Source organism: Lycorma delicatula, chromosome 13 (genome assembly GCF_047948215.1).
Source record: "Lycorma delicatula isolate Av1 chromosome 13, ASM4794821v1, whole genome shotgun sequence".
Lineage (NCBI taxonomy): Eukaryota > Metazoa > Arthropoda > Insecta > Hemiptera > Fulgoridae > Lycorma > Lycorma delicatula.
Genome location: NC_134467.1, coordinates 31961793 through 31978602, shown reverse-complemented (window position 1 = coordinate 31978602; position 16810 = coordinate 31961793). Strand labels below are relative to the sequence as shown.

At 27.5% G+C, this 16810-nt stretch overlaps 1 protein-coding gene across 1 annotated transcript in view; it reads left to right on the top strand.

The window, feature by feature from the left end:
• mmd (disintegrin and metalloproteinase domain-containing protein mind-meld) overlaps nt 1-16810 on the top strand; it is a 499030-nt gene that overhangs the window by 367091 nt on the left and 115129 nt on the right. Inside the window, exon 22 of the mRNA XM_075381718.1 lies at nt 13287-13425. Within this exon, the coding sequence (XP_075237833.1) occupies nt 13287-13425 (139 nt within the window). The remainder of the gene's footprint in view (nt 1-13286; nt 13426-16810) is intronic.

The following is a 16810-nucleotide window of genomic DNA, read 5'->3' as shown; positions in this document are numbered from 1 at the left end:
ATCACTACCATCTGTTAAATATTTTTTCAAGGAAATAAAAGTAAGTTATAATGCACTATTGATCGCAGTACAATTCACCTAATTCCTTTTAGTATCCAAAATTCTAATGCATTTTATGGCGACTCTTTTTTTGTTACTGTTTGAAATAAAATTACCATTACTATCCTGTCAGTATCTCTACAGTCAAGAATACCAAGTTTTTGCGAGTTAGTGATTGTAATAATAGTCTAAAGCAGGGGTCGGCAACATGGCGCCTGTGGGTGCCATGGCACCCTTGATGAGATTTTTATATGCCCTCACTATATTACTACTAAGCCCAGTAACCATATTGGCGTTGCGCATATATAAGACAGTATAATTGCACAAGCTCAGTGTCAGCAAATAGCAATCAAGGTCATTCACTGATACACTTGCTATTTAGCACATAGGAATATTCTCTCTTCCGTTAAATTTGGTATTATGTTACCGTATTCTGAGTACTATGTATTTTGAGTGTTATTGTTATTGACTATATTTTATTATTTATGTATTATTAGTAACCATATCATGTCAGATGGTCATGTTTTTCACTATCAAATATGTATTGTACTGGTTAAATGGATTTTATAAATAACCCATCATAAATAATTGTAAAAGAAAAAGAATTTATTGTTTTAATATTGACTAGGAAGAACAATTTTATTTTATTGACTATTTTATAAGCAGATGTATCTGCTTGTTGTCTAATAATTGTGTGGCATCCCAAATAACTTTTCATGCACCCCCAATAACATTTGAATCTATTTTGTGCTCTTACTGACAAAAAGGTAGCCAACTTCTGGTCTAAAGTACGAGGATTATTTATTTTTTCAAGGTCTGATCGGTCACGAAATTAAAACCACAGTGAAAATAAAAAATTTTTTATTTGTATCAAGTACTTACATAGTTATGCTATGGTACCAACTTTCGAATGCTCTCGTCATAGAACGAAGCCGCCTGTGTTTTCAGCCATGTTTCTTCTATACTGGTCTGCAGCTCGATGTCTGTGCCAAAATGATCTCCTCCTAGCCAGCATTTCATGTGAGCAAAGAGGTGAAAATCGGATGGAGCCAAGTCCGGGCTGTATGGTGGGTGATCAAACACTTCCCAACGAAAACGCTGCAGGAGCTTCTTTGTTACAGCTGCTGTGTATGGCCGAGCATTGTCATGGAGAAAGACAATGCCTGATGACAACATCCCTCTCTACGTATTCTGAATTGCCCTTCGTATACGTTGAAGAGTCATTTATTTTCGTATACATTGAAGGATTATTTTCTTAAAAATTAGTTTTGCCCAAATGCTTCACATTCAGTATGGAAACCCCCAAAATGAAAAAAATAAATAAATAAAAAATTTTGCAATTTCAAATATTTAATGCTCAACATATTTTGTTAAATTATAAAATCGCTAAAATAATTTAACTGATGGGGAGCTTGCAAATTAAAAAAATTAAAAATGTTTTAATAAATTTTTAAAATCAATTTTAGTCATTAAAAGAATCTCTGTGTTGCATGAGCTCCAAAATAGCTTAAAGTGATCAAATTGAAAAGATGAATAACTTGACCGGCATAGCCGGGAAAGTTATACAATTCATTGTCAGTTTTTTTTTAACCTGATGATGAAGTTATAACATTGAAAACCATTGTTAAACTATGTAATAAAGTTGCAAGAAAAATTTTAAAAAAGTAACAACTTTTAATTGTTTTTTTTTTCCTTATAATACAAATCAAAAGTTAACAACCTCCATGGTGAAGTGGTAGCATCTCTTTTTTTCATCCAGAAGATTGTGGCTTTGAATCCCAGTCAGGATTCATTTTTTCCTATGCTATAAATTCATTTTTTTTATATAAAAGAAAAAAATTGTAGGTAATTGTTGTTAGACAAAGGATATTGTTACCGGAGAGTAAATCAGAAAAAAAAATAACATTGTCAAAAGAACGGTCAAATTGAATCATGGATGCTGTGATAGATAACATATTTGGCACAAATTTTTTTTATTAGATTGTAAGGTTTTTATATTTTGATGTCTTATCTATTATTCAAATGTGGTATTTTGTAAACTACAGTGTCATACTGTCATATTTAATTTTTAAGATTATAGAAACATTACAATATCTTCTCATTTAATTTAAATATTCTGTATTACCATTTCTAAAAAAGTCATCTCTTAATTCAATACTTTTTAAAATTATAAAATAAAAAATATAATAAACTTATATAATTTAATTTTTTTCCTTTAAATAACCCTAAATTTGTTGTTAAAAAACCAATCTCCATGGCGTAGTGGTAGTATCTCGGCCTTTCATCCGGAGGTCCTAGGTTCAAATCCTGTCTGGACATGGCATTTTTCATACCCTGAAAAATTCCATATTCCTTGTTCAAATCCATGTTTCTGTGGTGAATTGATTAATTAATTTATTTATTTATTTGTTGTTTTTTTTTCACATTTATTGTATTTTTAATCATTTCTTATTCTAAGTTACATTAATAATTTTAACATAATTTACTTTTATTTTTTTATTTTTACAACATATTAATTTTCTGGATGATATATGTAAAAAATATTATTAACAAAAAAATAATGGTGAAGAAGATTGTTTATATCCACTTATTTATAATGGAGACGATTTTGTATTTTTTAATTTTTGTTTAGGTTTTTGTAGATTTTACTATCATATTAATTTCAGGTAATGGAGACACAGACAATCTTAGCACTTTCAATCTAGTTATTATAATGGTGGGAGTTGTGAAAGGCGTCTTCATTTCATTTGCGTTAATTGCTGTTTGCTACAGGTACCGTAATAAATTTAAAAAAAAAAGAAAAGAAAAATTAAAAAGTGATGGTGGCTTTTTTCATGGATGCAATATTATTATTTTTTTAATGTTGTACTTTGCTCCATGTTAAATGCCATGTCATGCTCTTGATTTAATATCTCAATTAAAAAAAAAAATATGAAAATTAAAAAAAAGCTCGTTTCTCGTTTGTCTCGCTTGCAGCTTCATCGTTGTTCGTTGGTGTGTGTTGTTTGTGAACATTTTTTGTGTTATTGTTGTGTATTTTTTTTTCGCTCTTATATAATATATATTCCTCTCTTATATTATCTGTCTCACACATTATGTATATGGTCATTTAATATTCACTCAGTCATTTTCTTTCATAGTCGATAACAAAAAAGATAAACATTTAATCTGATATTTTTTTTGTTATAATGAAATTTTGTATCATCTGTTTGTGTTATTATTTATTTGTACTGGTGCAGTTATTTGTATATACTCTTTGTAACTATAAATGGACGTTTATGTTCTCCTATATATTATTTATTGCTGTCACTCTTAGTTTAATTTATATGTTTTGGATTTTTTTGTTTGTTAGTCTATATCGCAAAAGATACAAAAAAATACACAGGATTGTACAGTAAACAAAGCATACATAAATACAGCAACCTAGAAGTGTATAAATTTAACTACAGTGATTGTATACAATATTACATTGGTCAGACAGGATGGACATTTATATAAAGAATGCATATAGGTATTGTACATCAAACTGAAAATCATCTCATAGCAAAGGATATATGTTCAGAGTGATTACAAAACATGCAATTTAATAATTTTTTTTAAATCAACATTTTAACAAAATTAAATTTATAAATATAATAAATTTGAAAAAACTTATAAAGAAACTAATACAATATAAATGGAATACATTGTTAGATCACATACTTGAGGGATATCAGTTTTTTTAACAATAGTGTTACTGTGTAGTCCAATTCATAATAATTAGCTTTTTAAAAGGTTTTTGTAAGAACGATTATAGTTTGAAAGCGAGTCATTTGTAATTTTTAATAATTTAGAAGTAATTTTGCAGTGCCCTCTAGAAACTGTTATAAAATTATTATATCAAATAGTTGTGATAACATTAAACAATTTTGATGTATAATAAATTGTGTTTGCACTGTTTTTCATATTAATATTATATTATATTATATTTTCAGTAATAATATTAACTGTACAGCTTGTTCATTATTTATTTTTATTGTTTACTAATATGCAGAGATGTTGAAATAAAATCAACTTGGCAAATATGGCAATGGAATACAATTTATTTTCTCAGTTTTCTTGGTATATCCTGGACATGAAATATTGTTGGCCTTTAATTCAACTTTGCCATTTTTAGTATTTTCTGATTTTTAGTTGTACATTAATTTTATTTCTTATGAACAGTCAAAATTTTGTTACATATAATTTTAAAAAAAACCAAAATTTACAAGTAGTCGTTGTTAGAGATCTACAAAATTTCTTTAGTCTTAAGGGTATTTTCTATTAAAAAAAAAATCATATGCAGTTACACATAAGAAGACTGATATTTGTTATTTTATTTTATATAATTTTTTTTGCAAGAAATATACAAAAAAAATTAAATGAGAAAACTAAAGAGTTTCATTTTTTTAAATTTAATATTAAAAATATATTTTCCATTTATAAGAAAATAAAATTATTATAACCATAATTTGATGAAATAATTAAAACACATAAACATCTAGTTTAAAGTCACTCATCACTATGACTCACTGCATAAGCGTGTATAAATAATACACCGATACAAAGTTGTCAACCTTATATTGAGCGTTACTCAGAAACGACCAATCTTCAGAAACCAATCTTCATCAACTTTTCACACGTACAACTTCGGAAATTCTACAAAAATTTCAATAAAATTCAGTGGCGGCTGGTAGCTAAAATTAGTGGGGTTGCTGCTCCAGAGAATTTATTTCTAGGCCTTTTCAAGACCATGGTTAAAGTTTTCTGTAAAATAACTGAAAAAAAAAATAATAAAATGAATGAAATAGAATACCTGGGAGCAGGAAATAATCTAATTCTACACTTTGTTACATTGAAGAATATGATACATGGTTTTTAATCACAACACACAAGGAAAAAAAAACTACCTTCCACCAGCGTGCCACGGTCAGCACTGCGAGAACGGCAGTGTTCTCTCTCCCTCGCAGCCTTGCGTGCAGCTTCTTATGTGCGCATGCACACAACAGCCAAACACCGTACCACTGGAACTGTGAAGCACACACACTTCCATATAAAGATTTTTGTATCTTTTTTCATAAATTGGGGAGTAGTTACTGACACTAAGCTTAAGGATTATATGTTATACTAGTATAAAGATAAAAGGACTCATTATAATAAATGTTATATTAAGTGGAGTAGGGGGTTCTGCAGTTCCACAGTGCCTATATGCGAGTCGTCACTGATCTTGATGAAATTGATCAACTAGTTTTGGAGATTTTTTAGCCAGAAATTTTATACATATATATTAAGAAATTACATTTTAAGTGAATTGTATTTTCATACACCTCATACCTCAAAATGTAAAGAAAATCTATTTTCACCCCCCCCCCCCCAGTCCCATCATGTGATTGAAAGTAATAATGTATTTTTTTTTTGAAAATCTATAAAAGAAAATGATAAAAAGTTCAAAAATATATAAATAAGTTTTTTTTATCAATAATGTATAAATTAAGTTACATTTTATAAGTAATAGAAGTGTTGGCTTTATCTAATAAGCACCATCAACTGCTAGTTGAAATATTTGTTCAACCCCCTCAATAGGAAAGGGTCTAGACAACTCTCTAGGTACAGATGGTTGCTATGTTTTTGAGCATCCCGAAAGAAGTAACCAGCTTATAGAAAGTTCTAGCATGATCCCTTGGATGGAACCAAGATGATGGCTGATTCAATTCCATGACGCATGTTCAAGGAAAAAGGAATAAAATATGAAGGTAAGATGTAGGAAGAGGAACTGGATAATTACCCTGTAGAGAGACTGCTTCTGATTGATAATAATATAAAAGTATATAATTTTACTCTGCTAGAATTAATTTACCAAAGTAAAACAGATGTACAGAATTTCATTAAAACTAAAAAAGAAATGTCAGGTTACAAGTATTGTTATCGAGTTGACATAGAAATGACTTTTAACACACTTCATGAATTCAGCTATTTTTGTATTACACAGCAGGAGTTTGTTTTTGTTTATTTTAGTATGGTGGTTGTATTATAATATATATTTATAAATATGTATGTGTATATAATATATCATTGTATTTTTTTTAATTTTGGTGTTAGTGTGTGTGTATATGTATTTTTTACATATATTTTCTTCCGCAATATTAAGTATAAATATATTTCTTATTTTGTGTGTGTGTCATATGTCATCGAAAATGTAATAATAATAATAATTATTGTATTTATATTATTATTATTAACAAAAATTAACCAAAAACAAAAAAGAAATTAATAATTAAGGTGCTCAATTAAAAATAATTATTGCAGTTTTTTTTTATATCTGTGTGATTTATTTTGTGTCAGTTTTATTGCTAATATATAGGTTAATGTTATTTAAGGAATAATAATTATAATTTTTTATGTGTTAGTTTTGTTATAATGATAGTAATAAAAATAAATTATTTATTAAATAATTATTAATTTATGTTTTTCTGCTGATCTAATAGAAATGGAAGTGTTATAAAATAAATCTTTTTTGTTACAGATCTTTTTTTTATTTTACTGTTTCGTCACTTAGTAAGATCATTAAGTGATTCTGTTAAGAATTAAAGCCAAATATCATCTCAATAGCATAGGCACTCAGAAGTATTATTAAATTTGTAATTTATATATATAATTTTATATTCCAACTGGTGGAAGTAGATTGTTTTATTTTTTTATAATATCTGTCTTACTTTTACAGCAAATTAGCTAGAATAACTACATTAAATGGGAAAGTATGGTCATCATGCTAAAAATGGGTATCAGGTTTGTTTTGTAAATCTTTACGTCTTAGGATCCAAATTCTTTCATTTAAACCAAAAAAAAATATATTTATGTGTCTACTACATATGTACTTGTACATGTGTATCACATGATTTTGGTCTTATATCTCAGGATTGACTAAACCAGTTTTCTTCAAATTTAGCTCTTATATTTGAAACATTGATCACATTAATTTTTTTTTCAAAATTTATTAAAGAGGTGGGGGATATCGTGAAAAGACAATTTAGATTATTTTCAGAGTCATTTTAGAGTAAACTTTATAAAGCAAATTTGTTTTCTACAATGCATATATAAATAATTTTAAAAAAATGAATCCCCACATCTTAAAATTGAAATATATATGTATATATTTTTTTTTGTTCATCTCCCTTCGGTTTAAATATATTTCAAAAGTTTTTTGAAAGTTTATACTTATATATAGAGCTTTTTAGATTATGGACTCGACCTAAAATGCAGAAAAAACGTTTTTGAAAATTTTTCTTTTATTATTTTAAGCCTTTATTTAAAGTGGTGTTAGATGTAAAGAAAACTTTATTTAAGCAAATTTGTTAAGCTTAATTTATTTATGAATATTTTCAGAAAAATCTTTCTTAGAATTTATTCACCCACCTCTAAAATATTTTTGGTTCTAATTTTTTTTAATTTTTATTATTAATATGCAGGAAAGTCATGCAATACTTTGTCAGCATTTTTGCTTTAGTTTATTAATGTACTAGTTTTTTTCCTTTTTTAACTTAATTATCACTTATTTATGTAAACATTTTAACCTGGCATTTATATGAGAGATCTAAGATTGTGTGAAGCAGGATACCCCCTCTAATTTTTAATCTGGAGTATAATTTGGAAATTTTGATATATTGAGATAGTGGGTTAATAAATTAGAAAAATGTGTGAAAAAACAGTTCAAGTTAGTTTCTCATCCAAATTTAACTTATAAAGTCCTTTAGCCACAGTAAAATTTTCTTATTGGAATAGATTGGTTCATTGAAAAACATAACAGCAAAATTTTTTCAAATCTCATTTGTGGTTCTTTCCAGGAAATTAATTGTTTATTTATTTTATGATGGTTGAAAAAAAATCTTATTCACGACACAATTAAATTTTTAGAAAACTAAAACTTTGAGTGATCTGAAGTATGCGGGTTTCAGAATAGTTGCCCCTCATTTTAAAAATAGTAGTCAAGTAACCATGGAGGCAGGTGCAACCACTTGTGGTGCATTCTGTCACGCACATAAATAGTGGTAGTGGCTGTGGTGTTGGTTGAACTACTGCATTGTACACCATTACACCTTTAAAGTTCTTTAAAGTTTTCTCGGTAACCAAGAGAATTTTAAAAACACATTTTTTTGTAGAAAATTTATTTTCAAATAATGCAAGAGGTCTACGAAGTCGATTTGACCAACGGTTTAGTCATACTCAAGGTTGAGTATCAACAAGGATTATTATCCATCCAATTGTTACCACAAGCCATTAAAAAGCCACCATCTTGAAACTGTGAAACATCTGTTTCTGCGTTAATAGTTTTCATGCAGCAATAGTTGTATGTTCTTTCCAGGTATGCAACCAATGGTACCCGTGTAGCTAACTTCTAGCTCAATATGTTCGTGATAACTTCTAGCTCAATCTGTTGAGTAGTTTTTGCATGAAAGAATAACAGACTCGCAGACCTACTAGGTTTTTATTTATATAATAGATTGTGCAGGAAATAAATATCTTATCATTTTACATCTTTCTTCTATTGATGCGTGCACAAAATAAGGACATCTAAAAAAATATATCGCAGTTAGTATACAATTGCTTTGATTATAGTCAAGTTTATTATAAAACATGTTTATTGTCACTAAGTGGTTTTCTTTGATTTGAAAGTTTAATTTCAGAGTTAGGAATAACTCTTCCCCTTTCCTTGTAAGAATTTTTTTTTTTAAATCTATGGCAATCTTATGTTGTAATTTTAAATATAGTTCTCCAATTTAGAATTTTTCCTTTCAACATTTGGTATTTTTTAAATTTATTTTTTATTTTTTTTATTTTAAGTGATCAGCAGGAAGACAATTATAAATCTTAATAATTGATATTATTTTTGATAAATGTAATTTAAAATATTACTACAGAAAAATTTATCTGGTTAACTTACTGTAACTAAAATCAATGCATTCACAGCTGTCAATAGTTAATTTTTGATTTTATATCAGAGATAAAATCAACTAATTTAAAGAAATCTATTTTACTTAATATATCATAAAATTTAGTTTATGACTGAATTTATTTAGTACAGATACCAGAAAGGCAAAATCAATATAGTATAAATTATCCAAATGTTTTATGATCAAATCATTCATCTGCTTCGGCAAATGTATTTCCAGATTTAAATTCTTCATAATCCTTTTCACAAGGTTCACAAAAAGTATTACTCTTCAAAAGTTTAGAAAGCTCATTACCGTGCAGAGTAGGGATGAATTGCTGATCTAGCAACTGGCTTCTTGCTACGTATGATGATGACCTGTCATGGTTTATTATTCTCTCCACTTGAATATTAGTGGTACCAATACCACTTCAGTTACCCCTGACAGAACTACTGAGTAATAAGTAGTTTTTTTGTAGATTTCATATGTTTAATTTTACATTCTATTTTAATTTTCAAAGGTTTTGTTGTTTTAATGAATAATGTAATTTAAATTTGTAGGTTATTGTTTTGTAACTTAAGTATTTTCATTATTATTAAAGATTTTTTTGTATGTTAAAATGTCCACACTACAAATTGATTTTTCAAGGTAAATTGTTTTTTTAAAAATCCTTCTAGTAATTATAGGATGATCGTAAAACATAAATAACTTTGCAGTAAAGCAGTAAAAGTCCAAAAAGTATAGACAGCAATGTATTTTATTACATTTATTTTGTACAATGTATTTTATTACATTTATGTTTTAATTCTCTTTACTTATCAGGAATACAATCCTTTTTGAACACTTTTTTTTTGAGCTTTTAGATTTTTTCTCAACCCACTCATTTTTCCTACTAAACAGTCAAGAGAATATAATTCAAGTAATATCTGGATTCCTTTTTATTTCTATAAATAGCAAATCAGGTACACACAAGTTAGAATTCATTACCCATTACATTACATCTGTTGAGATTGGATAATTTTTTTATGTCTATCCAGATTGGGAATCAAATCAATCGTTCTGATATAAAAATCTTAAAAAATTTAAGTGTGCCGAATAGCACAAGCTAAACGAGCCTTCAGTAAGAAATATAATTTGTTTACATCAAAAATTAATTTAAATGTCAGGAAAAGATTTTTGAAAGTGTATGTTTGGAGTGTCGCTTTATATGGAAGTGAAACTTGGACAATCGGAGTATCTGAGAAGAAAAGATTAGAAGCTTTTGAAATGCGGTGCTATAGGAGAATGTTAAAAATCAGATGGGTGGATAAAGTGACAAATGAAGAGGTATTGCGGCAAATAGATGAAGAAAGAAGCATTTGGAAAAATATAGTTAAAAGAAGAGACAGACTTATAGGCCACATACTAAGGCATCCTGGAATAGTCGCTTTAATATTGGAAGGACAGGTAGAAGGGAAAAATTGTGTAGGCAGGGCACGTTTGGAGTATGTAAAACAAATTGTTGGGGATGTAGGATGTAGAGGGTATACTGAAATGAAACGACTAGCACTAGATAGGGAATCTTGGAGAGCTGCATCAAACCAGTCAAATGACTGAAGACAAAAAAAAAAAAAAAAAAAAAATTTAAAGGAAAAAACTGCTTGTCACATTTATAAAATTATTCCTTGGATCAACATATTATAGATTCATTCTTATAGATATATTCTTAGAGATTTATTCTTTTTTTAAAATACTTACCGCTGAAACATATTTGCTGCAATCTTTTATCGTTCATTCATTATTCCTTCTTTTAATCTCTACAATTCTTTTATAGTATCATTGCCTTTCAGAAAAAAATGGGTTCTCATTTCAAATCATAATTCAAACTTGACATTTTACATAAACCCAACTACCAAACTATATTCAGCTTTTGTGAATAAACCCCAAAAGTGGGGTCACCATATATGACTAAAGTGCTTCCAACACTGTTCTCGGTTCTTCAATCCATTGTTGAATTCATGGGTGTAGGTTTTAAATTCAGCAGTCAGTGGTCAAAAAGCATTTTGAATATAAATGTCAGGTACTTCCTGTTCTGTCTTCTATTTCAAATCGATGCAGCCTTCCACCGTTAACATGGTGGGGCTTCTCTTTTGGAAACTGATAGAATTTCTGGCAAATCAGTACCGTAGTTTGCACAGATTTCCATTCTTCTTATTCTGGAATAGATGGACTTTTCTAATATCGTTCAGCCAAACTGTGTTTATAAAAGGAAACAAAATTTATATGTCTTTATGAAGCCAAGATGTAACCTACATATCTCAATAGAATACTTTTCCTTCTGTAATTCAACTGCATAATTCCTGCTTCTGAAAAAATGCTATCAATCAAGCTTGTATGAAATGCTCCTATAGTAAGTTTGATAGATCACATCAAGTTTCTTTAGAGGAGACTTTTTGGCAGAGCCATATGTTATTGATCCATAATCTATTCTAGATAGGACCAGTGCTTTCTAAAGTCTCGACAATACTTCTTTATCGAAGCTCCAATTTAAGTTTGACAGACACTTGCTAACATTTAACTTAGTAACTCTTAGTTACTAAGTTTTGTTATAAGCACTTTCCATGAAAGGTATCTGTCCAAAGTGAGACCTTAGAAACAAACTGTTTCTTTATATCCAATATTACGGTTGTCCATTATCAAAACTGGACTACTGAATGCCAATTTTTTCCTAATAAAGTGCACACACAAGTGCTTTTGGTTGTTATTACTATTCTGTATTGATTTTGCTTTACGTATTATTACATCTTTGAATTTACTAACTTGGCAAACACACTTATAATATAAATTTAAACGTTTGATAAGTTTATTTACATTTTTTAATGATATTTTACTTTTTTGTTTAAATTCTATTTGCTGAGCTACTTGCGGAGTAGTACCAACTCTTGTCTTTTAGCCGGAGGTACCTGGGTTTGTGTCCCGATCTAGCATAGCATTTTTTGACACACTACAAAAAAATCGTTTTATTATTATCCATCGGCTAGCTGTAACAGAGTGCTAACCAGAATAAAATGGAATATAGAGGAGTTAAGTGTTTTTGGTATTTATCTCTTTTAAATCAATAAAATTTAATCTGTTGTTTAATTGTTTCAAAAATTAAAATTTAAATTATAAAAAATAATAATATTGTTATTTTTATTACTATCATTTTTTTTTTAAATAGTATTTTTCTAAAAATAAAAAATTGGAATTTATTATATTTATTTATGTGTGTGATTCATTTATATTGTTATCAAATATAATAAACAGTATTTTTTTTTCGGCATCATCTTGTTATTTATTATGGAAGATTTCTCATCGATCACAAAAAAAATTAAATGAAATTTTGTATATTATTTTCAATTTATTGAATTGGTTGAATGGTTGTTTGTATATGTTGGCAGATATAATTTTTATATTGTTAATGTTGTACGTATGTATGTTTTATAATTATTTTTTTTTTTTTAATGTAAAATGTAAAAATGTGATGTGAATAACGTATGTTAATGTTATTGTAATTAAAATATGCTGTTGTGTTATATATTATATAAATATTTTTACTAATTTTAATTTTTCTGTTCTTTTTTTTGTGCATATGTTATTATTTTTTTTATTTTTTTTTATTTATAAAATTTTAATTTTGTATTTTTCTTGTTTTCTGTCTGCTTTATTTTATTTTCCAAAATTTAACAAATTTCATTAATTTTTTTTTTATTACAATTTATTTTAAAAATTTATATTTTTCAATTGTTTTATCATTCAACCCATTAATTTCTTCTTTTTTTTTATATATATATTTATATATATAAAATTATTGTTTATTTAAAAATTATATTATAATTATATTATTTCATTAATTTTTTTCACCTTTTCTCATTTTTGCTTTTTTCTTTTTCTGATTTTTTATATGTCTGTGCATGGGGCCCCGTTGCGTTGTTGGCCGTTGTGATTGAACAAAACACGTGCGTGTGTGGAACTTTTCACTTATATATTCTATCTCACAATATCAATATCTTCTACCTACGTTTTACAAAATGGTAATCGTGAAAAATTAAAAAAAAAAATGATAATAAATTTGTTTTAACTCCTTATCATATATTCCCATCTGTATTTAATTTTATTATATATATATTTAAATAAAAAAATGATAAATATAATTTTTTAAATAAATTGTAATATTAAAAATGTAATTATAATTATATGGTGTATTATATTTATATTGTTATATTTTTTTCTTTATTTATTTAACTGCATGAATTATAAATATTTTATTATTTATTTATTTAGAAAATTACCATAGTACAAATACAGTGTTCCTTGTCGGTACACTTATGTCAGTGGTTGGAGGTGTTTTTATTGTTTTCGCCCTAATGGCATTATGTTATAGATCTGTAGTTGTGCATAAGAATTTCTCTTTATGTCTCAGGTTGGTGGTAAATTTTTATTAATTATTATTATTTTAATTTGCATTTTATAAGCTATTTTTTTATGTAGTATTTTATTATATTATTTTTAGTATTTAGCATAATTGTTAGAACTTGTAGCATTTATTTTTTATTTTTTTTTTTTTTTAATTAAATTTGTTCCTTTTTGAAAAAACTTTATATGACAAGATTGATATTTTTTTGTATAGAAATATTTTAGTTTTATAATTATTTTTTTATTGATGAATTGGTGCAAGATATAATAAAAATTAATAAATTTTTTGGTATTTTAAATACAATTTCATACAATATTAATAATGCAGTTGTTACATAATACTGTGATACACCTATTTACTGCAGTTTTCAATTCCAGATTTAGGGCACTAAGCATGAATTTTGGATTTTTTTTCTAGTTGTTTTGATTTGTTTCAGTTTTGTTAATAATAATTTTGTGATGTGTATACGTGCATCACATGTTTGTATTTGGTTTTATTTCTTACTAAAAAAAAAATAAAAGTACAGTGCAATAATTGATTTGATGTTATGAAAATTAAAAATATAATCCCTTACAATTTTCTTAAGATGTTAAACCCTTTTTATATCAATACATAATACCACTTACATTTTAATTCTATTCTTAGTTTACATTTGTTTGATTTTTTTTTTAATTTTAATTCTATTTCAGGTCATCTATCTTATTCTTTGACATCCACTTTTCCCTTTCATCTAATTTTTAATTTCTAATATTTCTGTAAAATGTTTCATTCCTAGCACACAATCTGATACATTACGTTATCTTTTGGTAACCTAACCTGATCTACCACCAGTTTGGTCTAGTGGTGAAATGCGTCTTCATAAATCAGCTGATTTAAGTCGATAGTTCCAACATTCAGATCCTAGTAAAGGCAGTTACTTTTATACAGATTTGAATTCTAGATCATGGATACCGCTGTTCTTTGGTGGTTGGGTTTCAATTAATCACACATCTCAGAAATGGTCGACCTGAGACTGAACAAGATTATACTTCACTTGCACTCATACGTATCATCCTCTGAAGTAATACCTTACAATGGTTCCACAGGCTAAACAGAAAAAGGAAAAAATCTGATCTAACCAAATGTAGAGCACATTTATAAGGGATAAATTTAATTATATTAATTTTTGCTTAGATTAAACTTGATTTATTGATAAAAATATGGAGAAACAGTTCTATTTTTAATTTAAATAGACTGATGTTTCTTATTCATTAAAAAAATTTGTGATTAGTAATTTATTTCTTTTTTTAATTCATTTTTAATTTCAATATATTCTACCTAAGAGTTGGTAATCTTAAAAAATTATATTTTATATTTAAATTTAATTCTAGCATAAATTTTTGTAGTTTAATTTTGTTTATTATCTATTTTACTTACTTTCAATGTTATTTTGATTTTTAATATTATATTCTTCAAGAGTTCTATTAACATTATTTTATTAATCTTTATTTATATTTTCATTTCTGTAAATTTCTTAATTTTTTTTAAGAAAGTACTTTTTTCTAATATTAGAAATTTACAATTTTTTTATGCATGTAGCCATACGTAGACTTAACAGTGTCCTTCTTCCGTACATTAACATCATCAGTTTTGTTGCCGGCAAGTGTTCTTTTTGTAAATTTATTATTTAAAAATTGGTTCTTGTAAAAATTTTTTTCAATATCTTTTAAATTAAGTGCTCTATTTGGTTGTCTCAATTCCTTTTTAAAGAATTTGCCTTTCCATAAATATTTTTAATCCTTATTAAAGATGTATCTTTAAAAAAAATTGTGCTGATATTTTGACTATCTAGCGCTTACAGTACTGATGCTGTTGTAATTTGTAAAGTATAGTGTCATAGTTAGTTACTCTTTAATGATGCATGAAGTTTCCTAGCGGATAATGTAATTTTGTAATTGTTTATAAAATAGTTGTAGATTAAAAAAAAAATTCTTTTAATTTTCTTTGTATTAATTATTATAATTATAATTTAATAATTGTGTATATAAATATTGTTTGAATTATAATTTAGTTGTCCAATTTTTTTTTTAATACCATATTTTTAGTCTATTTTTTTTTTAACATCAATCTTGTCATGTAAAAATACATTTAATGCTTAAAACACTGGGTAATATTTTATAAGAAAAATAACAGATAATAATATAATCAAGTAATCCCTTACATATAAATTTGATTAGGATTTATATATAATTAAACATAGTTTAAGTCATTTTAGGAATGGGTAATGCTATTTATATATATATATAGAAAATATAGAAACGCCCTATATATACATACAGGGCGTTTCATAATGTTCTTAGGAGTTACAAAAATTCAGTACAAAAAAAGTATTTCACTTACCTAAATGAAAGTTGTAGAAGGTGAAGCAGGGACTCAAACAGTTTTTGTTAAAATCTATAAATGTTCAATATGTGCTCCTCTGGTGACACGGCACATATCAGCTCTTGCCAAACTCATTCTAACATGTCATTTTCGATAGAGTTGATTGCATTGATTATGCGATTCTTTAGCTCAGCGATATCGTGCTGCATTGGTGGGATAAACACCTTATCTTTCACGTAACCCCAGAGAAAGAAGTCACATGGCGTGAGGTCTGGTGATCTTGGTGGCCACAGCATAATGTGTTGGTCTTCTTCAGACGCACGTCCTGTCCAGCGCCAAGGTAATGTTGTGTTAAGGTACTGTCAAACCTTGTTATGAAAATGGGCAAGACAACAATGTTACTGGAAAAGGAAGTCGTTGAGTAGCTGAGGCATAAGCCATAATTGTAACATATCTATGTATATCATGCCGGTTACTGTGGTTTCCATAAAAAAGAATGGCCCATACACTGCCTCACGAGAGATTGCACAAAATACGTTTACTTTCGGAGAATCCTGAATGTGTTCCACATAAGCGTGTGAGTTTTCAGTTCCCCAAACTTGCACATTATGACGATTTACTTTGCCGCTAATATGGAAAGTAACTAAATCGCTGAAAATTATCTTGTTTAGAAAACCTTCATCTAACAACATTTTTTCCTGTAACTGTAAACAAAAATCGAGCCTATGTGTTTTATCTCCATCAGAAAGATGCTGGATTAATTGAGGATGGTACGGTTTGCATAATAAACGTTTACAGAGAACTCTCCACACTGTTGTTTTCGAAATTCCTAATTCTCTGCCTTCAGCGGCAGTCGATTTTGAAGGGCTGCGAATGAAACTTGCACACTCACGTTCGACATTGACTTCTGAGGTTGATGGACGACCAGTTGATTTTCGCTTGCACAAGAAACCAGTTTCACTGAATTGTTTATACCATGCATGAATCGAATTGTCACGTGCTGGCTCCTTATGAAATTTCAACCGAAATG